At 32.0% G+C, this 25952-nt stretch overlaps 1 protein-coding gene across 4 annotated transcripts in view; it reads right to left on the bottom strand.

Annotated features, from left to right (window-relative positions):
- Positions 1-6793: 6793 nt before the first annotated feature.
- MRPL42 (mitochondrial ribosomal protein L42) overlaps positions 6794-25952 on the bottom strand; it is a 20310-nt gene continuing 1151 nt past the window's right edge. For 2 of the 4 annotated variants that reach the window (XM_006923830.3, XM_015598541.2), the window contains exons 2-6: positions 25284-25447; positions 21297-21369; positions 19595-19679; positions 15057-15220; positions 6986-7159 (exon numbers count right to left, since the gene is read on the bottom strand). In XM_006923830.3, coding sequence (XP_006923892.1) covers positions 7114-7159; positions 15057-15220; positions 19595-19679; positions 21297-21369; positions 25284-25353 — 438 coding nt within the window. In that variant the 5' untranslated portion in view covers positions 25354-25447 and the 3' untranslated portion in view covers positions 6986-7113. Of the gene's footprint in view, positions 7160-15056; positions 15221-19594; positions 19680-21296; positions 21370-25283; positions 25448-25952 lie in introns of all 4 variants that reach the window. The other 2 variants (XM_025041005.1, XM_025041004.1) reach the window with 2 other exon arrangements.

Below are 25952 nucleotides of genomic sequence, written 5' to 3'. Positions count from 1 at the left end.
AAGAACTAGGGCATGATGTTACATGGCCTTTTATGAAGTGCTGAAAAACTACAGACTGTATCACCAGGAGAATAGATACACATTCTCAAAATTCAATACAATTTCAGGAATTTCATAGATACCCCCAACTCCTAATGCCATTAACGGAATCCTTGGGTTAAAAATTTTTGTAATAGAGCAATTTCTGTTACAAAATCACATTTATATGCTTGTGAGGCAGCACTAGGGACATAGCAGTACACAGAACCAGCCAAGGTCCTTGCAAGTCATGTAGGGAAGACAAACATTAATCAAGAAATCACACGCACATACATACACAATGCCTAATCAAAAACTTTGATCAGATGTTATGGAGATAAGAATTATATCTTACTTCTCTTCAGACACCATGCAAGCAAGAAGAGAATGGAGTGAAGTATTTCAAGTATTGAGAGCAAAAAAACCCACCAACCTAGAATTAATTCTGTACCCTACAAAATTATCCTTCAAAAGTGGAGAAATAAAGACTTTATCAAACAAAAATCAAGGGAATTTGTTGCCAGTAGACCTGCCTTGCAAGAAGCTTAAAAGAAGTTCTTTAGTGAGAAGGAAAATAATATAGGTCAGAAACCCGAATCTACATATATAAAAAGGACAAGCAGCAGAGAAGGAACAAGTGAAGGTAAAATAAAAACTTTCATTTTTCTTATTCTTTATTAATCTAACATACTATATTATTCAACAATAATATATTTGATATTTGTTTATATATATGCTTATATGCTTTGTATAAGAGAAATTAATGACAACAATGATAAAGAGATAGGTGGGAGAATTAGGATCATTTTGTTCTTGTTAGGTACTCACACTACCCACAAAGCAGTATAGTGTTATTTGAAAGTGGACTTGGCTTAGTTGCAAATATATGTTGCAAACTCTAGGGCAACCACTAAAAAAGGGTTTGTTTTTTTTTTTTAAAAGTATAATAGATATGCCACAAAAAAAGGAGAAAACAGAATCATAAAATGATCGATTAAAGCCACACACACACACAAAGAGAAGACAAAAATAGAAAAAAGAATGAGGGTTAAAAATAGAAAACGGTAATAAATATGGCAGAAAGTATTCCAACTGTATCAATAAACTTTGCACATCAATGGTCTAAATGCACCAATTAAAAGAGATGCCAGAATGAATCAAAAAACAAGATCCAGGAGGACAACAAAAATCCAAATCCATGAAAAATGGGGCACTTCTTAGCAACTCAAGAAGCAATTGGCCGCCATCACCAACTGCCTCTGGGAAATTCCTGATATCCTACTCCAACATGCTATGTGAACTTTGAGAAAACTATCATTAATGGCTGCCTCCAGACTACCTTACCTCCCTGTGCCAAAATACAATCCTCCCACAGAACCTCAAAGGCACAACCACAGGTACAAGAGCATAAGAACACCAAAGCATGAGACCACAGAACTCCTCATTGTTATCTTGTTCCTTGCATACCATCTCTATGTATTGTAAATGTTAATTATTAACTATCCTGTACCCACCAATGTGTTTCTCCATGTTGCTTTGCTTTCTCCCGCCTCCTAAATCTACCACCAATGAATTTTATGTACCTTTCCTGTTTTCTCCTGATTGTAAATGTATAAAAGCTGTAAAACTGCAAAACAAACAAACAAACAAAAGAACAAAATAAACAAAAAATGAGAAACAAACAAAAAATAAGACCCAACTATATGTTGTTTGCAAGAAACTCATTTTAAATATAAAGGCACATATGGATTAGAAATAAAGGCATAGAGAAAGATATACCATATTATTCAAAAGAAAGCAGACAGAGTGTACTTCAGGAAAGTTATCAGGAAAAAGACGGGCATTACAAAATGATTAAAGGGTCATCTCTCCAAGAAGACATAACAATCCTTAACATGTATGCACCTAACATAACAGAATGTCAAAATACATGAGGCAAAAACCATTAGAACTGTAGAGAGAAATAGAAGAATCCACTATTATATTTGGAGACTTTAACATACCTCTATCATAAATGGACAGATCCAACAGACAGGAGATCAGTAAGGACATGGTTAAACTCAATACCATTAATCAACTAGAGATAATGGACGTGTATAGACTACCTCATCCAATAACAGCAGAATACATATCTCAGCTTATGTAGAACATTCACCAATATAGACCGCATTCTGGGCCATAAAACACCCCTTAACAAATTTAAAAGAACAGAAATCATATGACATCTACTCTCAGACCACAGTGGAATTAAACTAGATATCAATAATAATTTTTTAAAAAGACAGCTGGAAAATCCCCAAATATTTAAGAGATTAAACAGACTGCTAAGTAAACACATGGGTCAAAGAAGAAATATCAAGACAAATTAATATTTTGAACTAAATAAAAATAACACAATTTATCAAAATTTGTGGGATGTAGTGAAAACAGGCTTAAAAGAAATGTTAGCATTGAATACATATATTAGAAAAAAGATCTAAAATCAACCATCTTAAACTTCTACCTTAAGAAACTAGAAAGACAAGCAAATTAAATCCAAAGTAAGCAGAAGAAATAATTAGAACAGAAATCAATGAAATTGAGAACAGGAAATCAATAGAAAAAATTAAGCAAAACAAAAAGCTGGTTCATTGTAAAGATCAATAAAAATCAATAAGTCACTATCCAGGATAACTAAGAAAAAAAGAGAAGACACAAATTGTTAATATCAGAAATGAAAGAGGGGATATCACTACAGATCTCACTGACATTAAAAGGATAATGAAAGAATATATGAATTCTATAGCCACAAATTTGATAACTTAGAAATGTATCAATTCTTTGAAAGAGTATCTGGCGAAGCTAACACAAGAAGAAATAGAATAGCTGGATAAGCCTATATCTATTAAAGAAATTTCATCAATAATTAATAACCTTCCAAAACATAAAGTACCAGGCCCAGATGAGTTCACTGGTGAATTCTATCAATGCTCTACAATCTCTTTCAGAGAAGTAGAGGGAATACTTCCTAATTCATTTTATGAGGCCAGCATTATCCTAATATCAAAACCAGACAAAAACACTACAAGAAAAGAAAACTACAGGTCAGTCTGTAAAATGAACATAGATGCAAAAATCCTCAACAAAATATTAGCAAATCAAAGCCAAAAAAGTATAAAATTATATACTATGACCAAGTGGGATTTATTTCAGGTAAGTAACACTGATTTAACATTTGAAAGTCACTTGATGTAATCCATTAGTATTGAAGGAGAAAAACAAAGTCAGAGGACACTATCTGACTTCAAGACTTACTATAAAGCTAGTCATCAAGACAGTGTAGTACTGACGAACAGACAAATAGATCAATGGAACAGTACAGAGAACCCAGAAACAGACCTACATAAATATAGTTAACTTATCTGACAAAGGAGTAAAGGTAATACAGTGCTGCAAAAAAAGAGTCCACAAATGGTGCTGGAACAACTGGACATCGTGTAAAAGAAAAAAAAAAAAATGAATCTAGACACAGGTCTTTAACTTTTCACAAAAATTAAGTTGAAATAGATCATAGACTTAAATACAAAATGCAAAACTTTTAGAAGATAATATAGGAGAAAATCTAGATGATCTTGGGTTTGGTGATGACTTTTTAGATATAACACCAAATGCATGATCCATGAAAGAAATAATTGATGAGCTAGACTTTATTAAAATTAAAATTATGTGCTATATGAAAAGACAGTATCAAGAGAATGAAAAGACAAGCCACAGACTGGAAGAAAATATTTGCAAAAGATATATCTGATAAAGGACTGACACTCGAAATATACAAAGAACTCTTAAAACTCAACAATAACAATCTGATTTAAAAATGGGCTAAAGACCTTAACAGACACCTCACCAAAGATATATAGATGGTAAAAAAGCATATGAAAAGATGGTCCACATAAGTGATCAAATGCAAATCAAAATGAAAGACCACTACATACCTATTAGAACGGCCAAAATCCAGAACACTGACAACACCAAATGATGGCAAGGACATGAAGCAATAGGAACTCTCATACATTGCTAGTGTGAATGCAAAAAGGTCAAGCCACTTTGGAAGACCGTTTGTCAATTCCTTATAACACTAAACACACTCTTACCATATGATCCATCAATCATGCTCCTTAGTATTTACTCAAAGGAGTTGAAAACATATCCACACAAAAACCTGAACATAGACGTTTACAGCAGCTTTATTCATAATTGCCAAATTAGGATGCAACCAAGATATCTTCAGTAGATGAATGGATAAACTGTAGTACATCCATACAATGAAATAGTATTCAGCACTAAAAAGAAATGAACTATCAAACCATGAAAAGACATGGAGGTAGCTTAAATGCATATTACTAAGTGAAAAAAGCCAATCTGAAAGATTGTATAGCATATGATTACAACATAACATGGAAAAGGCGAGACTATGGAGACAACAAGAGGTCAGTGGTTATCAAGGGTTAAAGAGAAAAAAGGGGATAGATAGGTGAACATACAGGAATTTTAGGGCAGTGAAACTATTCTGTATAATACTATAATGGTAGATACATACCATTCTACATTTGTCAAACCCACAGAATGTACACCACCAAGAGTGAATCCTGATGTAAACTATGGACTCTGAGGATGATGTATTAATATACCAAATGTAACAAATGTATCACTCAATTGGGAAATGTTGATAATGGTGGAGGCTATGCATGTGGGGACACAGGAAATCTCCACTCAATTTTGCTATGAACCTAAAACTGCTCTAAAAAATAAAGTCTTTTTAAAAAGGAAAAAGTATCCACCAGATTGTTAATAACAGCATTATTTACAATAGGAGACAGTGATTATGTCTAAAATTAGGGAGTTAATTATGATAATCCAGATGATAGAATGATATGTATCCATTAAATAAGAATATTTAATATGGCAAAAAAATATTTTAAAAATGCACGTTACAAAACAGCATGCATACTATTATTTTTATTTTTGAAGTATATTTGTACAGCAAAACATATGGGGAAAAAGGTAAGCAAAAATGTTAGTGTTATCTTTGCACAAGACAATTATGGGTAATTTTTGTTTTCTATTTATTTGGTCTCCAATTTTTAAAAATAATGATGCATTATATTCATGGTTAAAAAAAGTCATTATAAAAACTAAGTAGCTCAGTAGATACTAGTTAAGTAGATACTATAGTCCTTAAGAAGGAACAATATTTTGTTCCTCACATGTAGTAGGGGTCCAGTAAGTGCTCGACTAGATCAACAAAATGAATAGCCTTAGAATATTTCAACACAATTTCACTACTGCCATTTAATCCACTAGTCGTTCTTATCTAAAAAATACCCAAATATTCCCTACTAATATTTCCATGTTCCTTACTTTTAGCACACTACCTTTGGGTGTGGGATCTCACTGAACCTATGTATGAGTGCCCTCTGGTGGTTTCACCAACAATGCTCTTCAATGCTCTCGCATGTTAACCCGCCTCCCCATTGGAAATACGAGAGCAAGGACTGGGTAGTGAGTTTTTCATAAAACTAAATTTATTCCATTTAAAGGACCATCCCACCTTATGTAATTTTATAAGTGGATTTTTCATAATGACTACATAATGTTAGTGATGGTGGATAATAGATTACTACTCCTGGGAGAGGAAGGGGAATAACAGAGGGGTGGTAATGTTGGTAATGGAATATGTACTTATTTAATAAAATTCAAAGTCATCAACCCACGAAAACCAAAATTCTAGGAACTACAGTATCAATCTATATTTTCAGTACCATAAAATCAAAGTTAATTCTCTTAAGCATTGACAGGTGAGTGTGTGGTTTAGGCATCTTAGTTGAACAATCTCTATTTAGTAGCTCTTTGTACTTGAAGAAATATCTGTCATTTAATTAATTTTTTATTCCACCTCGATAATGTGGCATAGCTAGTCTTTCTTTCCTCCAAAATGAATAATATATTAATGAAAAGAAGTAAACCACTTAAAAACATTTCCTCTCAGTAACAAAGGGTGGTCATTATTTCCTTTCCTATTCATTATTCCTTACATTTCACTGAACATTTGAACCTTCAGCTACAATTCCTTTATTAAGAGAACTAGAGTAAACAAGACTTTGAATGTGAAATCATTTTTCACATCAATTTTTTAAATATCACAAATATTTTAGAAGTTTGAATAAAGCATCTTTCCACCTCAAGAGATTCCTCGCTTCCTAAAGAGAAATCACAGGAGCAGCAATGCTATTAAGGACGATATATAGCCTGGTATATATAGTGACACTGACAGCAGAATAATCTCATAACATTCTCATAACACTAGTTTAGAGATATTAATGTTTTAATCACAGAGTTGTATGTGTTCCAAAACTAGCAGAATTTTAAGACAGCCACATACACAAAAAAAAGTCTCAAAGCGAACTGTATTCTTTATAGGAAAGTACAATCTAGAGTGGAAGAAAATCCCCCTTTGTCATTGTGGTGCATTGTAAAAAAGCTTTGGAGTCTGACAGTTTGGACCCTGGCTCTCCCACTTGCTAGATAGGTAAGTCACTTAGTCTTACCTGTAAAATGAGGATGATGCTCTTTCTTCAAAGAATTATTGTGAGAATTTAATAATAATGTATGTAAAGGACCTAGCAGATAGTAGTAACTGATTAAAATGTGACTATTTCCCAGAAGTCACAAAAAAAGCATTACATCTATTTTCTGAGTGGACCTTGTGAGTTTCTTTTCAAAGGCAATTTAAAAATTGTCAGGAGAACAACAAACATTTTTATTAATCATATTTACACTACTAACAATATTTGGCTGATAATGTAAAATACTTAATCATACTAGTCACATAAAAATAAAGAGGAGACTAATTATCTTTAAGAGAAAATAGGTTTCTCTAAACAAGAATGTCCAATACAGAATTACTTTATATAAAGAAATACACATTCTAATAGATGAAAAGGCATTTTATTATTATTTTACTAGATAATATATTAGTGAATATAGCTGATTGCATTTTCTCAAATGGCAAATGAGACACAGGATAACGTTTCTCTTTGATTACTGAAAACTTCAATATCATCTGTCTTTTGGAGGATTCAGTTTCTTACGACGTCTATGATACCTTGAAAAGAAGAAAATATATTTAATATTATTTATTTTAATAAGTTAACTATTTCTGATAGAAATATCGAATTTCTGATTAGTTTGCTATTTATTAGTACTCAATAAATCAAAAATATATAGAGAGAGTTAGATATATCTCATAGTTCTTAATAAGAAACATTTCCCTGCAATGAAGATTGTTTTCTATTAATTAAACATTTTTGAAAATCATCCTTCAGATCTTCAGGATAATTTCCATGTGGTAACCTGGATGACTGATCTTTAATTAAAAACTAATGATTGTTTTTACAGTAAAGAAACAGCACATTGTGAACATGCCAAACATGCTCTATTAAACACTTTTATTTAAAAAGAGATGTTTTCTTCTAATTGGAGGACTCTTAAATTGCAAAAGCAAGTTTTAATATACAATAGGATGCAATAAGTAATATGTTTATGGAAAAATATGCAATGTCACAAAAAATAGGAGAAATAAAAAATTAAAACAGTGATGAACCTTTTACTTGTTTTTGCAATTACAAATATTTTTAAAGTTATAATGCCCAACCCAAGCATGAGTATGGTGAAATAAGCAATATCAGACCTGAATGGTAAAGTATTAACTGGTATAATATTTTTAAAAAGTAGTGTGGCAATATATATCTAAAAAATTTCTAAATAGTCATAACTTTTGATCTAGTAATTCTTCTTCTGGAAATCTATCCTAAAGCAATATAGAAAAATGGTTAAAATTTTAATTGGGAGAGGGACAATACAGGATGCAAATTTATATATATAGTACAATTAAAACCATATAAAAATAAGCAAACTAACATAATTTATGTGTAGATGTAAAGAGAGAAATGAAATAAATTGTTAGCAGTAATTATCTTTGAGTAATTTCACCATGGAGGATTTTTCCTTTTGCTTCTCTACATTTCCTTATTTTCTTTATTGATTTAAGAAAATTTATGCATAGAGTACATGTGTTTTTAGTGATGAGTTTTCTTCAAATGTCAGATTTTGGTAAGTTGACCTATTTTTTTTTTTTTTACTTTTCTGCTAATGTGGAAATACAATGTAAGAATTATTATACCATAAATGATAAGACATGTATCTTATGCTCTTTAGTTGTTAAGATTAAAATATCTAAAGCATTTTTTGCTTACCTTAAATTTTCATGTAGGCAACATTTCTATAATTTTTTGTTGTTGATTTTTTTGAATATTTGGAAAATATACAAATTAAATTGAAAAGAACTGAGTACATCTACATATACTAACAGGGAACACTAAATAGTAGAATAATATATATAGCATTTTATGTAAACATGTCTACATGTACTTACATGGGCATAGAGAAAATTATGAGTTTCTTACAAGTTCCAGTTCTGTGCCAATAATCAAGATTTTACTAGTGTAATAGTAACCCTAAAAGGTGTTCTCTCAAAGCATTGGGAGACTGGGAAGTCATGAACTTTCTGAAATTATTTATAAAATTTTGAATATGTGTTTTTCTGGGAAGTGAATTCATATGTTTCATCAAATCCTCAATGAAATCTGTGGTCCTAAAACGCTAAGAACTATCCTATAAAAATATGATTCAGCTTTTACATTGCTCAACTATTTTCACTGCTCAAGACTGACTGAAAATGCTTGAGACCCTGACATCCCTAAACCTAACAAAGTCAAGTTCTAAAATATGCTCAATAAATGTCAAATAGCATATATAGATTTCTTATATGCATGAATTTCAATATGTGCTACAATCACAGACAAGGGAGATGAAAAGGAATCAGCCAGAGAAACCAAGAGAGTATATGAACTTTAGAAATGTAATAAGAGTTTCAACAAAGTTATTAAAGTTGAATTAATGAGAAAAATAACAGATAAGTCAAATACAATCATCAGGAACTCTGTAATATTGCTAAAACAAGGTGTTCTGGAAATAATTATACTGGAAGGATTGCTCCATCACTTGATTTTTTTCATGCCTACTGAAGAAAGCAAGAACTTACACACAGATGCTGGCAATCAAGAGAACTGACATGCTCCTCTTTCTAAGTACTGCCAATACTTAAGGCCAATAAGAGATACTTCAGAGGCAGCTGTGAAAAGCAAAGAAACTTAGAATCATATCCTCAGCAACTATTTACAGAGGAGCTATTAAATACAAATTTCTGTAGGCAGTACAAAAAAATGGATTTGTATAAGGGGTACCTCTCAAAGAATAAGTTTATGTTCAAAGTCCCATGACTTCAGGTAAATATAATGTAAAAGCTAATTCATTTTCATCACCCGTAATATCATCAAACAGGAAGAAGCAGGAGCCTCATGTTTATATATGCTATTTGTTTAAATCAACCTTTGCACTATTAACTATAAAAACAGTAATTTAGGCAAAGGCAGAGGGCAGGGAACTAAAAGTTCAATATAACCCAAAACTCAGTGTACTGGGTTTCTTCATTACCCTTCCCCCACACTAAGTTAAATTCAAACAGTTCTAGCACTCATTCTCGGTATAAAGCCCAAATCTAAGGTTCTGACCTTGCCATCCTAAAGTAAACAGGATTAGTAGAACTAGGAAAAGGCAAAATCCGATTCACAGATTTAGCAGTAACAACTTTAACTTTAGATCCCCAGACTTCAGATAAACTAATCACTTGTGTTCATTGACCACTAGGCTATTTCAGCATCAGTTCTGTATAGTCATACTACTTAGCTCCCAGTCCACCCATCTTGGGTGAGGCCAATAATTAGATGAAGGTATTTCAGGACTGAATAAGGTGGGGCAACACCTTAGGATCGTAAAGCTTTTGCTGACCTTGATTAAGAATCTGATAATGAGGAACATCTTTGTGACCTACCTAGATAAAGTGGAAATTAGATCAACCCACAGAACTTAATAGCTGAATTCTGAGAATAAAACTTCTAAGAATCATTGGGAAATATACCAGTGGACTATCCCAAGACTATCATAAAGTACCATTTCAAAGAGACTGAACAACTTCAAGGTGTGAAGATAATTAGGTAAGATAATATTTCATCATACTAATTTAGCACCCATACATTATATTAAAGATATTATGTTAAAGATCTTATGGAAAATTACAAAACAGAAGATGCATTCCTGATGAAGGAAGAATCTAGAGAAGATGTAACCAAAAATTTACCTACAAATATAACATTAACAAATATCTAATAAAACTATAGTTACATGTAATTGTGCTAATAGGTGTAGTAGCTATTCCAAGTGTTTTATGATCAAATGAAATTTCATGACAGAAGTGCATTATATATATAATCTAACGATTAGAGCAAATAGCTGAAGAAGAATAAAAGTACTGAAAATCAAAGGAAAAATCATTTAGGATGGCTTGATACTGAAATGAAGTCAGGTTGGAAAGCAAAACCCAACTATATGCTACTTATAAGAAACCCACTTTAAACATAAAGGTACAGATAGAGTGACAGTAAAAGAATAGAAAAAGATATCATGCAAATCCTAATCAACAGAAGGCTGGATAGGCTATATTAACACTAGACAAATTGGATTTCAGAATACGAAACATTAGCAGCAATAAAAAAAAGAACACTTCATAAAGATAAAGGTGTCAGTTCATCAAGAGGATATAATAATAAATGTATATACACACCTGATAACAGAACTTCAAAATATATGAAAACTAAGCAGATAGAACTGAGAGGCAAGAGAGAAAAATCCACAATTATAGTGGTAGAGTTCAACATTCCCCTCATAATAATTGATTAAATAGAAAATTAGTAAGGGTATAGACAACTTGAACAACATTACAAGCCAACTAGACCTAATTGATATTTTTAGAGTACCACTACCAACAATGGCAGAATATACACTTTCTTTTCAAATGCACGTGAGAAACATTTACCAAGACAGACCATAATCTGGGTCATAAAACAAATTCCAATAGATGTAAAGACTGAAATCATACAAAGTATGCTTTGTTATCACAATAGAATTAAACTAGAAATCATAACAGAAAGATTTCTGAAAAACTTCAAAATATTTGGAAATTTACATACTGCTAATGAGTCAAAAAAGAAATCACAAGGGAAATTAGAAAACATTTTTAACTGAATAAAATGAAAACAAAACATCAAAATTTGTGGAATGCAGGTAAAGCAGAAAAAATTTATAGCATTAAATGCTTAATTAAAAAAAGACAGATTTCCAAACAATAGCCTTAATAAACTAGAAAAAAATTAAACCTAAAGTAAGCTGAAGAAAACAAAGAGCAAAAATCAATGAAATAGAAAACAAAAACAATAGAATTGATGAAACTAAAATCAACAAAATAACAATACCAGAAATGAATGAGAGGTGACATCACTGCGGATTATAAAAATACTGAAAGAATAAAAGGGATTATTATGAACGACTGTGGGCAAATAAACAATTGAGATGAAATGAAAAAATTCCTTGAAAGATACAAACTACCAAAAATTCCTCAAGAAAAAGTAGATAAACTGAATTGTCCTATATATCAACTACAGTTATTGAATTTGTGATTAAAAACCTCCCCACAAAGAAACCTCCACGTCCAAATGGCTTCAGTGGTGGATTCTAATATTTAAGGAAGAAATAATACCCATTCTACAAATACTCTTCCAAAAAAATTGAAGAGAAAGGACTATTTCTAAACCCATTCTATAATGCAAGCATTACTCTGATACCAAAACCAGATAAAAGCATTATAAAAAACAGACCAAAAGCCCTAATAAACACAGATGTAAAAATTCTACATAAATATTTTAGCAAATCAAATCCAACAATCCATGAAAAGAACACTATATCACAGGCAAGTAAGGTTTAGCCCGAGAATAAAACATTGGTTTAACACTTAGAACCATTCAATATAATTCATCACAATAAGGACTAAAAAAGAAAAAAAATATATGATCATCTTAATAAGTAAAGAAAAAGCATCTAACAAAAGTTAACACCCATTCATGATAAAAACTCTCATATCAGAAAAAGAAGGAACTTCCTCAACCTGATAAAGGGCATCTATAAAGAGATCTATTGTGAACATCATACTTAATGTTAAGACTCTATGCTTCCTGTCGCTAAAACTAGAAAAGAGACAATGATGTCTGCTCTCAACACTTCAGCTCAACATTAAGCACAACATTGTACAGCACTGTGAATAAGGAAATAAAAAGCATACATATTGTAAAAGGAAAAGTAAAATTATCTTTATTCAATGATACCATGATCATCTATGTAGAAAATCCTAAGGAATATATAAACAAGGTACTAGAACTAGTCTCACGATCACAGCATACCAAGTCAACATACAGAAATCATTTATATTTCTAAATACAAACAACAAACCATTGGAAATTGAAATTAGAAACTCAGTACCATTTACAATAGCATTAAAAAAAATGTTTGGGATAAATTTAACAAATAATGTATAATATACACTGCAAACTATAAAACACTGTTTAGTGAAATCTGAAAAGACCTAAATAAATGGAGAAATATATCATTTTCATAAATGAAAAGATTCAACATTGTTAAGACAACAACCCTCCTAAAATTGATCAAGAGACTGACTGCAATCTCTTTCAAAGTCCCAGATGTTTTTGTAGAAACCAGTAAACTGATTCTAAAATTTATATGGAAATGCAGAAGAACTAAGATTGCTGAGACAATTGTGAAACAAAGAAGTTAGAAGACTTATTCTACCTTACTTCAAGACTTTTTTAAATCTACAGAGCCAAAACAGTGGTACTGCAAAGAAAGACACATATATTAACCCATTTTCCGTTTAGAAAAAAAAGTGCAGCTCACTGCCAGCGTTAAATTTTACGTAAACATGCTCACTGATGCTGCAGCAAATCTGACTGGTTTTCAATATGAAAATAAAATATAAAAACAGTTCTTGGAATTATTTCTAAACAGAACTTGTCTCTAATCCTAATATAATAGAAATGTATACACAAATCAGATTCATCAAATGAATCTTCAACTAACAACTGTTCGAGAATGATGTTAATATCATGCATAGGAATGTTATATTTTCTAGGATTTGACATTTTCAGCAATCAAGATTTACTATATTTTGTAAATGGAAATACCACTACTAAAAACAGAATGCTATAAACAGAATGATGTCATTTGTTTCCAAAGACTATTGAATATTATAGCGACGTAAAAATAATAAAAGAGAGATATTTTGTGGCAAACTTTGGGTTTAGGTTAGGACTGTAATCCACAAGTTATCTTGGAGTAAATGCTGCAGCCACAAGTGTCGCCAGAAAGTATTTTTGGGGCAAACAAGAAATGGGTTAATAGAACAAAATAGAGAGTACAGGACCCACATATATGGTCAATTGATTTTCAACCAAGGTGCTAGGACAATTCAATGAGGAAAGATAATATTTCCAACTAATGGTGTTGGAACAACTAGATATACAGATGCAAAAAAATATATACCTTGATCCATGCCTCATACCATGTATATAAATATTAACTCTAAATGGGTTATAGACCTAAATATTAGAGCTAAAATTATAAAAATTCTAGCATAAAACATAGTAAAAAAGCCTTAGTAACCTTGGATTAGGCAAAGATTTTTTTAACTAGGACACAAAAACCTAAAAAGGAAAAATTTGTAAATGACTTCATCAAAATTAAAAACTTTTGATCATCAAAAAAAATTGTTAAGGAAATGAAAGGCAAGCTAAAGACAGGCAGTAAATATTTGCAAAACATATCTATCTCATAAGGGACTTTCATCTACAAGTTTTACACCTTAATAAGACAATCAATCTACTTTTTTTTGAAAAACAGCCAAAACATTTGTAGATACTTCACCAAAAAAACAAACAAACAAACAAACAAAGCCCAAAACATACGAATGGCCAATAAGCACATGAAAAGATTTCAACTTCTTTAGTCATTAGCAAAACATAAATTAAAATCACAAAGAAAGACTACTTCTTATCCAAAAAAATGACTAAAATTAAAAAGACTGATAATACCCAGTATTGAGGAAGATGTGGAATAACTAGAACTCTCACGCACTACTGGTGGGAATGCAAAATGGTTCAGTCACTTTGACAGTTTATTATGAATTTAAAGAGGCCCTTATCACAAATTGAGTAATCCTACTCTTAGGTATTTACCCAAGAGAAATGAAATACATCAATATAATGACTTGTACCTGAACATTTATGCAGCTTTATTCATAAGAGCCCGAAACTGTAAAGAATCCAAAATTGCCATCAATTGGCAAATAAACAAATTGTGGTCTATCCATACTAGGGAATACCACTCAGAAATAAAAAGGGACAATCCCTTGCATACACAGTATGGATGAAGCTCATAAGTATTAAATTAAGTGAAATAAGCCTGACACAAAAGCTTACATACTGTATAATTCCATTTACATGAAATTCTAGAAAGGGTAAAACATGATATTCTAGAAATTCATTAAATTCTAAAAAGTGATGGGAAGCAGATCAGTGATTGCTAGGGTTAGGGGTTAAAGGAAGGGAATGGCAAAAGGGCACAAGAGAACTTTCTGGAGTGATAAAATAGTCTATATTATGATTGTGGTATTGACCATACAATGGTATACATTTGTCATAACTCATAGAATTGTATACTTAAAACTGATTAATTTTTCTGTATGTCAATTATACCCCACAAGAGCTTATTTAAGGAAAGATTCTTCAAGAAGAGTGAGTTAAGAGGAAAACTATGAGTAGGAGACAATATTAATAATTATCATTACCATATTGAGTATATACCATATGCCACATGCTTAACCTATATGATTATATTTATCTCAAAAACACTATACAAATTAGGCATTATTATACCTTTTTTTTTTTTGAGATAACAAGAGTAAAGAAAATAGAACTTACTGTCCACGAGGATACCATTGGTGCTTAGTAGTAAAGAACATTTTGCTAAGTTGCTCTATCATGGGTCCTTGCTCAAAGTGTTCATCTTTTTCTTCTAATCTGGTTTTCAGCACTTGATCCTGTGTTTCTTCATGATTATGTACAGGATCTGGTCGAGGGATAGGCTACAAAATAATCAGTAATGAACAGCATCAAAATGAAAGAATGTTAGCCAGTATTTGATTGAGTTTACAGTAAAATTACCATGCTCAAGAATTCATTACAATATAGGTAGGTAGATATCAGAACAGAGTTTTGCTTATTTGCATTATTCATTAAAGACTTGTTACCTTAATTCCTATTTCTCAAACTTATAAATTGTGCCTTCTATTTTTTAACTTAAAAGTTTAGTCTCTACCTTGTATATCATTAAAGTGAGATACAATGAAAAGTCTTGCACTGAAATGACATTTCTTATATCAAATGGAAGCAGGAAAAATGTAGTTTTTATTTTGATGAATTAAATGCCCAAAAATGATGTTTTATGGCAATCTGAGTGTGTGTTATATACTTATATTTATTTAGCTTATGTACATAAAATAATAAGACCTCATTAAAAAGCAATATATATAAGTGCATGAAGGTGGCACAAATATATCAGAAATGCAAAATAACAAAGATATCAGTGAGAAGTAGAACAAGAGACTTGTTGCCAAGTGAAGAATATACCTGACAAGGAATAATAAACCTTGTGAGTAAAGAAACATAGGTAAGAACACATGATAAAGAGATAATCTTTAAAAATAGATCTCACAAAACCAGATTATGAAAGGCCTTCACTGTTAGACTTAGAAGTAACAATTTGACATAAGTAGAAATAAGGAATCACTTAGTATGAGAGGGAATAAGGAGAAAGTATAATGAAGAGGTTAAGAACTTAGGCTTTGGACTTTGATTCTATCACTTATTAGCTCTGTGACCTTGGGCAAGTTATTTAAGCTCTTAATTTCCCTTTCTATAAAATCAGAGAAGTAATATCTATCTAATAAGGGTTTGATGAGGATTCAGTGAGATAATAAGATATTGATTGCTTAGCTGTCTCTCATTCTCTAAGAGTTTAATAATAATAGGTAGCTATTAACATTTCTTTTATGTCCTCAAGCAGAAAAAATAATATAAATTTATTTTTTAAAAAAAGTGCTCCTTAGACACTTAAAGTAATGTTAAAGTATCATCTCATTTATAAAGTGAAATATTAATAAATGTCTTTGTAAGTTAATATCAGATCCTGTGGGGTACAAGCAAATATGGGATTATGGCATATAGTTTTTTCTCTTTTAGGTTAGTATAGTAACCTATAGTAACTTTTTGCTAAAGATCAAATGTTTTAAATATTATCAAAAAGTTATTTTCAAGTGTTAATAAATGTTCGTGGTCTCTGATCCTATTCTCAAGCCAGCTCAATTCTAATATGTCACAAATTCTCTCTGCTTTGTGTGATTAAAAACAGGTTATTTTTCCAGGCACGTAGATAAGACATTGGAATTAATGGCTTCTTCAAAGTCTATACCAAAAGCCTCTTGCAGACCCAGAATTTTTAGGTAGTATTTGATCTCCTCGACCAGCTTCAAAGAAAGGGTACATAAATATTTCAATAAAAAAGAAAAAGCTTTTTAAAGAACCTGAATTTCAACTTTATTCATAACTGTCAGCCTGAGTTTCCCATTTTTCTCAAGAATTTAAAAAACTTGACATGCAAAATTTTCCACTAAATCAACCACCAAAAAGAACTCCCTAGTATTTACATTTTTACTTCATTTTTCCAAGTCATTATTTTTTTGCCCCTGGTATAATATATTTATTTTCCTAAACTAGAAATCCTAAATTTGAAAAACTTTTTTAGAACATTAGTACTTTTAATAAAACATACACCTGGCAGAAGTAGAAAGGAGGATCTTTTTTACCTAGACCTATAGAAGATAATCAACATGTTTTAGATTCAAATGTAAATTACCAGAAGACCAAAGAAGCAAATCATCTTAACTTTCTTTTTTCTCCTTTTACCATTCATTATTAGCATTTATTTGATGCTAAATATACTCCGGGGCCATAAGTTTGTTTCTTCAGCTTCTCTTGGGACATCATTTTCTTCTGTGCAAGCTCATCTTTTGGCTCAGGAACACTCTGCTCCGTTTCACTGAAGACCGTCTCAGTGTGGCGGGGGGCGCTCATGTAGGGTTCACCCACTCATGAGCTCTGTACCTTCTTGAGCTGTATCTCAGGAGCCTTGTTCTCCTGTGTGTGCCAGAGTCTGCATCTAAACCTTGAAGTTCAGCATCACTCTCTACATTTTTAAGCACGTGCAGCAAAAATTCAGTACTCTTTTTGGGCCACCGACTCTGCATCCTGCCCCACTACTTGGCATAGGCAAACCTACCAACTCCACCACTGTAACAAAGGAATGGTACACACTGCTTCTATAAATTGGCATCCTTCATGTACTTGGTAGCTTTTCAAATACGCATACCCTCGATGGCGTGGGCAACTTTGTGAGTGTTCTTAAAGTGAACACGAAGATCTGACCTCTTGATTTGCATGATTTTGTGGGGTTTTCTGGGTCAAGGGAATAGTGAAGTATTTTCAGAGGTCACCTCAGGCTGCTTATAGAAAGAGCTCATCTTAACTTTCTTAAAGCTAGTCTTAATTAGTATTTCTACACATGACCAAGAATCAAAGGGCCTACTAGAGTTGCAGCCCTACTTCCTGGAGAAAAGAGTAAAATCAAGTCTAAATTTTAAGTCATGTTTGAGGATATTTAATGTTATATATTATCATCATGAAATTTGTAAATATGAATTCAAAGGAATATACTCTAAGAGTAACATGTTTTCAAGAATGCAAGACTGGAAGGAAGGAGGGCCAGTTATTTGTGATTAGAATATCTCTAGGGTACCATTGCAGTGGAGGTTGAAGCAGAGAGAAAAGAGCAAGAAGTGAGAGACCAGATCATCTACATGGATATTGAAATAACAAAGAATGAGGATAGAAACAGTGTGGAGAGTGACAGTACATCTAAAATCTTCAAGAGTAGAAGGATGGAATGAGAGAAGTAAACTGCGGATTGGGAGGTGATGGCAACAAAAAAAGGTAGTGAATGGTATAGTTTAATGATACAAACTACAAAGCTAGAAATTGTTAAAGAGAAGGAAAAATGGTCTAGATGTGATAATGAGGAGCTACAGAGACACCTACCCCACCTCTAGGCCCAGTAATAAAAGGATATAAGAGAGAAAACAGCAATGGCCAGGGAAGCACTGGCCCCAGAGTATAGCCAGGTTTCCATTAAGCTAGAAGGTGAAGGCAACATTCTGGAAGATGTTAAGTTTATGAAAGATTTCATTTTTGATAGTGTTCTAAAAGTACAGTGGAAAAGTTTTCAGAGTTAGGAGGGATAGGAGAAAGGTCAGATTCAGGGATGTAAAGAACCATATATGGAATGAGAGTCTGGATGCTGAGAAATGACCTCGCAGTGCTGGGCTTCTTGGTATAACTACTAAAACAGGATAAACTACGTAACCAGAAATATATCACAAAATAGAAACGCAAGAAGGCACATAATAGTGTGAGCTGGAAGGTTTACAGGCCAAAAGTCATTGCCTTAGCCCTATTTTCCACAAACTGCCCAAATAAAAGAAACAAAAGAGGTACTGGAATATTGCCTACTATATTTGGCTAGAACACAAAGCAGGCAGACAAAATGGTGAGGTTAAAAAGGGAACAAAAACTAGCAAAATAACATTAATCTATTTTGCAAATCAACCAGTACTCTGGCTCTAATGATAATTTTTAAAAATAGGTACCACTAGATGCATCATGTGATGGCTTGAATTATCTAATTATTTTCTCCTCAAAAAAGCAAATCGAACATTACCAAATATAGTAGAAGGCTTAAAGAAACAGGAGAAACATTTCAAATATAAAATAAAAAGACTTGAGCCAAGCTAAAATAAATTGTATTAAAAACAAAAACAAAACCTCTCCCCCATCTAGTGCCTAGCTTTTATAGAAATTAAACTAGGCCACTTAAAATACATGCCCATGTTGGCCAATTAGAAAAAAACTAACAAAAAACTAAAAAGAAATTTACCAAACAGTAAAAGGATTATCAGAACCAATACAATATAAAAGTCATGAAACAGCACTCTAAAATATAAGTTTTTCATAATTTATTAGATTATAACATAGACTAGTATGGGACAATGTGTTTTGTAAGTTTATGTCAGGTGTGTTTGATCTCTAATCAGAAATCTACCAAATTTTAGACCAGAAAACTGATGCCATAATTGTGTTTAAATGGTTCACCCTGTGTACTGAAAACAGCCTTTAAAGAACGATGAAACAGAAATAAGAGAAAAATCAAAACAGTAAAAAGTCAAAAAAAAATCTAAGCCAAATTTAAAAAATCAAATAAAAGGAAATCCTCCTCTTTGGTTACTGTAAGGAAGAGTGAATATTTCTAACAGCAAATTAAAAATGACAAGAGATTTTCTCATACATACTTTTGTGTGTTCATATGGAATATCAACAGAAGGATGGTAGCATACTATTGTCCTGCCATCAGATGTCAAAGCAAGCTCTACTTTGCTAAAAAAGAATGTTTTAAAAACATAGTTATACTGTATTCAAAGCAGAATAATTATTCTTAGAGCTAAAATTAATTAATCATGAATCCCTGAAGAATAGATGCCATGTCACTGGCAAACCTGGTACCCATATCATAGAGGACAACTCAGACTATCCCACAAAATATGTCAGTTTATCACAACAAACTCTTAATTACCCACTATTTTATCTAAATTATTTGTTTTTAATCTATCCAAATCTTTGGAAGATACCTTCATGTTTATTCGTCACTATTATTAGAACTTCTTCTCCTTATCTAGTAACTACCTTCAAGAAGGACATTACTTGGTTGAATTATTAAAGTTAAAGATCAGCAAAGTATATGATCTTCCAGGTAAAGGATCACCTGAATTTCTAATCATAAAGATTGTAGCTGAGCACTTTTTCTAGATAGGCATTTTTCCTTTAGCAGAACAGTACAACTGTAAGAAGCTTCCGGTAAAAAGGGTTCTGTGGTTAAACAAATTTGGGCATTACTAAACATTATCCCTTCTCTCCATTAATATTCCTCAGAAGAACACATTCTGGGCAATACTCCTCTAAATATTTCCAGGAATTCTCTAGCTAGATCTCCTTCCTTCAGGTACCTAGTAACCAAGCCTGTTTTCAAAGATTCTGGCAATTACTATTGTACTTGGAACCATATATATTCTAAGGAACACAACTTTCAGCTTCTGTTAAATTTATGTGTTCTCTAGATGTCTGTAAACTTAAGTTTCTAGGATTTCAACAGCTAGCGTATTTGAGCCAGACCAGCAGTTAAACTATAACATATATTTTAGCTAACACAGGGTAAGGTATTAGGTTGTTTCACTAATCTTTTAAGATTGAATATCATAACAGGACTATGATGAACATTTAATCTAACAAAAGATTTTTGCTGAAGGATGGAGTTTTACATAAAGCCAAAACAGTTATAAGACTCATTCTTTTCAGGTTCAAAAATGTTACCTATTTCCTTGTCTAACTTCATCGCTATTTTAGCACTTACTAAATATATGATTAAAACTACACAGTGTCCAAAGGGAAGAAAATACATTTTTTTACTAAAATTTACAATTAAAAAAAAGGTAGCTTAAGAAAATATGTTACAGTTTCCACATACTAGACTCTGCTATAGAGAAACAAAGACATCTTATTCATACATTATTCCTGGTTCTTAGCAGTGACTAGAATTGAATAAGTACCAAATAAATTGTGGTTGAATTAAATATTTGTAATTTAGGATTATTCAATGTCAAATAAAAGATAACTGTATAAAGTAACAGATATAAACCCTGAGAAAACTATAAAAACTAATTAAATTTTCCAGGAAGCTAAAGAATGCTTCAGGAAGAAGAGCATTGCTAATAGCATGTCTCTTAACAACAAATTAGGTATTCACTAAAACACAATGATAATGATTTTTATTTGAAACGTTTATAAGCCCAGATACTAGGCAAACAAGATCACTGAAATCATTTTAAAAAATAAAATTAAAGAATAATCAAAAAGCAGAAAATCCCAAAATAAGAAATAAAATCATTTCAGATACAGCAAACAGACTGTAATTTTTTTCAATTGAATTTTGATACATACCAATTATAGTCATCTGGAAGAGAAGAATATGTAGATTTATGAGAAACACAACATAAAGCTCCATCTGCAAAAACTCCAAACAGTAAAGTAGATTTAGTTAATTTGAGCATATGTTCTCACATAAATATAAAGCTAGTTTCACGCATTCGACCACTATTTGTTGTGTTTACTATGAAACATGGATGTACTAGGGGCCAGGGATTCAATAAGTAAGATCCAGTCTCTACTCTCAGAAACAGTACAAGTCCGGTGATAGAGAAGTGAACAAACAATTCCAATATAAAAGATAAGCCCTGTTAGCATGGGTAAGCATTGGGAGAGAAAGAAACACAGTGGAGATGACGTGTAAGGTACTCTGAAGGTTGGGGGTAAACAGGAGTTGGTAGGAGTAAGTATAATGTTCCTTGCAGAGGGAATAACAAGTACCAAGGACCAGAGGCAAGAAAGAACATGAAGTATTTGGGTATTCTAAAAACTTTCATGTACTAGAGTGAACAATTTATAAAGGGGGAGTGTCAGGTGATGAAATACAAAATAAATTGTTAAAATTAATTTTTCCTTAATCAAAATGCTCGTATTTCAAAGTACATTTTCCTCTTTTAGGATACCTACAAATTAAAGAGCCATAACTACTTTTTTAAAAGCTTGTGAAAGGTTCTCCTATGTTCAGAAAAAAGGTATTCTTTTAAATATAGAGAAAAAAAATGTAAATGTAGCTCACAAAAAAAGCAAGCTCTCAAGATAACTTGGCTAAATCCAAGGAGCAACCTCTCTTAACTGAGCCTCTTGCTCCTCAGAATGAAACGCCATCCCCAGTTTGTTCAAATCACTCCCCCTTCAGAATTGAACGCTACTCTTCCATGAAATCCTTATTCCCCTCCCTGCCCACAATCCCCATCACAGAAAGAAGAGTTGTCTATTTTACGTGTCCCACAACCAGCGCTCCATATGACATTACTATACTTTCTTTGTGGTCATTTTTTTTCTGCATCGGTTATTTATGTATATCAAAGAGATGTAAAAAAGATGTCTTCCATGTTTGTATACCTGTCTTTTCCCCAAGGATTGCATACACTCAGAGGTCTAAATATAAATTCCTACCCCACAGCATAAAAAGTACCTTAACAAAATTCACTACTATCATAAAAGATTATTCAGCAAAATGTCAATCCCCAAATTCTACAGATATAACAAAATACAAGGAATTGGAAATTTAACCTTGTTTCTCAAGATTTGTTTTCAATTATCTGTGCTAATACAGAGGAGCATTCAATAAGACAAATCAGAGGATAAAGTAAAAAACATTTACATATTTTATTTTCTTGTTTGACACTGTTGAGGATCTTCCTAATTATGCATGGATTAATATTAAAAAAATTTTTATTCTCTGAGTACAAACCAGCTAGGTGATGTACATGTTCGCTTAAAGGAACAGGGTTAGATGGCAGAAGTAGGACAGACAGAAGTAAGTTTTCTTAAATAGGCAGGAGGGAAAACTCAAGACAACAGTATTTCAGTTCAAGAAACTGTAAAATTTCTAATCTGTACTTACATAGACATTTGTTTGTACCCTCATGATATATATCACATTCTACCTCATATTCTAGGTATCTCTTGTTTCCACAGATGTCTTTTTGACTCAAAAGTCTAAATTAGTTCCTTAAGGTCAGGAAACACACAATGTTCATTACTGTATTCTCTATAGTGGCTACAAATAAAATGACTGCCAAACTGCCTCTAAAATGTTCATTTCTGCAGAATCAATACATAAAAACCTCACATGACATTTTATCAAGATAAAAATTCTAGATATGGTCAGTATCAGAGGTTCTAAATATGTAATTAGAACTGATGCCAAAGTTAACATCAATCGATCCAAAGCAATTAAATATGCCAGAAAGAATTGCAATGAGAGTTAGCTCTCTCTAAGTTATGGGCTATTCGTTACATACGTGTGTGTGTGTTAAATTGCATTTTAATAAGATATATGAAAGCTGATAGCCCCACTTAATTTACAAATGTTCAATATTTTAAGTTACTAAAAGAAAGGCAGTACAGCAGAAGATGTATTGGACAAAGTAAGACAAGGAGACCTAGGTTTTGATCACAGTTCTCATTTACCAGACATACAACTTTGGGTAAGTTTCTGGTGGCCAGAGAACTCAAGTTCCTTCATCTTCAGAAAGAGTATTGCATAGCATACCAAGTGGTATTATTCAAAGTTGTAAAATTCAAAGATGTAAAGATCAAATGGCTTAATATAACTTAAAAAATTGTAAAATGTTCCACATTCCCATGTTGACTATATGTTGTGGAAAGTTTTTTTAAGTTTCTTCTGAAATGTAGGGAAGACTTTTTATTTTTGCTCATTGAACTTTCTTCCTTAATCATGGTTTTACTTTGCTTCTAATGTCTTTTCTTTTAAATAAAATATCAATAATAGTAATAATACTTTACTTTCAATAATACTAATAACAGAAATTGTGCAGAACAAGGGGCTTTCACATGCAAGAAGTTGGTCATTGAGTACTAGGATGACTGATAAATTTTCTGAGGTAACGTAAGTTAATTTTTAGTTAACTACATAATTTGATAACTCCAATCCATTTGGATCAGTTCAACAAACATTTATCACCTATCACATACGTATGAGAGGCACTGATGAAACCAAATAAATTAGATGCTGTATAAATCTACAATCTAGATTTCTACAATCTACATACACAATACGATCTACAATCTACATACACAATTTTCACTTATCCAGGGGCAGATTAATTGGATTTCAGATTAACCTAAGTGAGAACTAATGTTGTGTCAGGACATAGACTAGGTAAAAACTGATTAGGTCTGATTTTCCATCAGCCTTGGGGTTGGGTTCCTGTCAGGGCAAAGAGAAGGCTAAGCAGCAGTGGTCTCACTCCCAATTCTCAACAACAAAAATGTTCCTAGGTAATCAAGAGCTGACTGTAGTTTTGTTTTGCTTGGACTCTGATTTATATGTAAAGTATCTTAGCAATCTCCTCGTGGGTTTACTTAATTAATTATACTTTTACTTATACCATTTATACTAGCCTTCAAACAACTCTTTTCCTCATAACTCAATAAATGAACGTGAAGGAAGAGATTCACATGAGGCAGAGATGTGTAAAAAAGTTGGCTGATGTAGCTAAATGTGAAAAAGCAAACCTATTGTAGTCCTCTATGTCTGAAATGGGAGAATAGCATTCACAGACAGTGGAAAAAGTAAGTGAAAGAAAGGTTGGCTGGGAAATAAGACTTTAATAATTTATTTACTTATATAGATTAATGTTTTGACTATCAAACATGTATTAATAGGCTTTGAAGAAAAAGACTACATACATTTGTTTAGAAAAGAAATTACATTTTATTTTTTAATGCCTAAATCCATACAAAAAAAACCACAGAGAATACACCAGAATATTAACAATGATTATCTAAGATAGAATTGTAACTTTGCCCTTTATTTGCTGATTTTAAGTACTACTAAAAAAGTAATATGTAAAAATATAGTAAATATAAATGATTCAAACCAGAGAAAGTTCCTCTTTATCAATCCCTCACTTGCACTCAGCTAAAAATGTTACTTGCGGTCTACACAGATAACCTATTTGGTCCATACTTTTTACTCTATATTTACACACACACACACACACACACACACACACACACACACACGGTAGATCGTCTTTTAAATGCACAAATAAGATCATACAATATTGTTCTGACACACTTTTTTCCCCTTCCATGTGGAGATATTTACATATAGTAAAGATGTACCATAATTTATCCATCCCCCTTTTAATAAACATTTATAATTTTCTTCCTTTTTCCATTATTGCAAACGCTCCAGGCATTAAAAGACATATACAGTAACCAAATGCTTTAAATATTCTATAATGAATAAATATTTCTAAAATATTTGAAAAAGTTTAAAACTTTTTAAACATTAAAAAGCTCACTTACTTTTAATTGGAAATAAATCTTTCAAGAGAGATCTGTTTGATAGTGCCCATTTTACTGCTGCTACAGCCATGATGAATCGAGATGCTTATCAGGTGGTATGAAAAAAGATGATTTGAAGAGAAACTGCTTTTAAAATTTGCTTCTAGGTATACCTATTTTCATCCCTGCGTAAGAGATTTTAAAAAAAGCTATTAGTGCTACCTATGGTAAATTAAAATGACACGATATATTGACCACTATGAGAATAAGATAGGAATCACTAACTAAAATCACAGCCACCTAAAGCTAACCCTTTAAAACTTTCCATCTCCATGCAATATAAGACAATGAGCAACATCATCAAAATATAAGATCAGAAACCTCAGGACTATGTCCCTTACAATTTCTCCAAAATGCAAACTTCTCAACACCTAGTGTAGTTCTTTCAACTTAAGTCCTCAGCAAATGTGTAATTTCCCTTAGAAACTGTCAAATATGCTACACCGAGCATCCTCCTTCATAATGCTAATGTGTCTGTGTACAACCTCCAAGATACCATACACAAGATCTTATTACTTAAAGTAGTATTCTGTTTCTGATTAAAGGAAATATTAAACAAGAAGGCCTATCTTTGGTCTATTACTGATAAATACAAACCCGTATTAACACCCTGAAATCCCAAATATAATT

The sequence above is a fragment of the Pteropus alecto genome, unplaced genomic scaffold (assembly GCF_000325575.1).
Source record: "Pteropus alecto unplaced genomic scaffold, ASM32557v1 scaffold76, whole genome shotgun sequence".
In the NCBI taxonomy this organism is placed as follows: Eukaryota; Metazoa; Chordata; class Mammalia; order Chiroptera; family Pteropodidae; genus Pteropus; species Pteropus alecto.
This window is presented reverse-complemented; position numbering and strand designations above follow the sequence as displayed.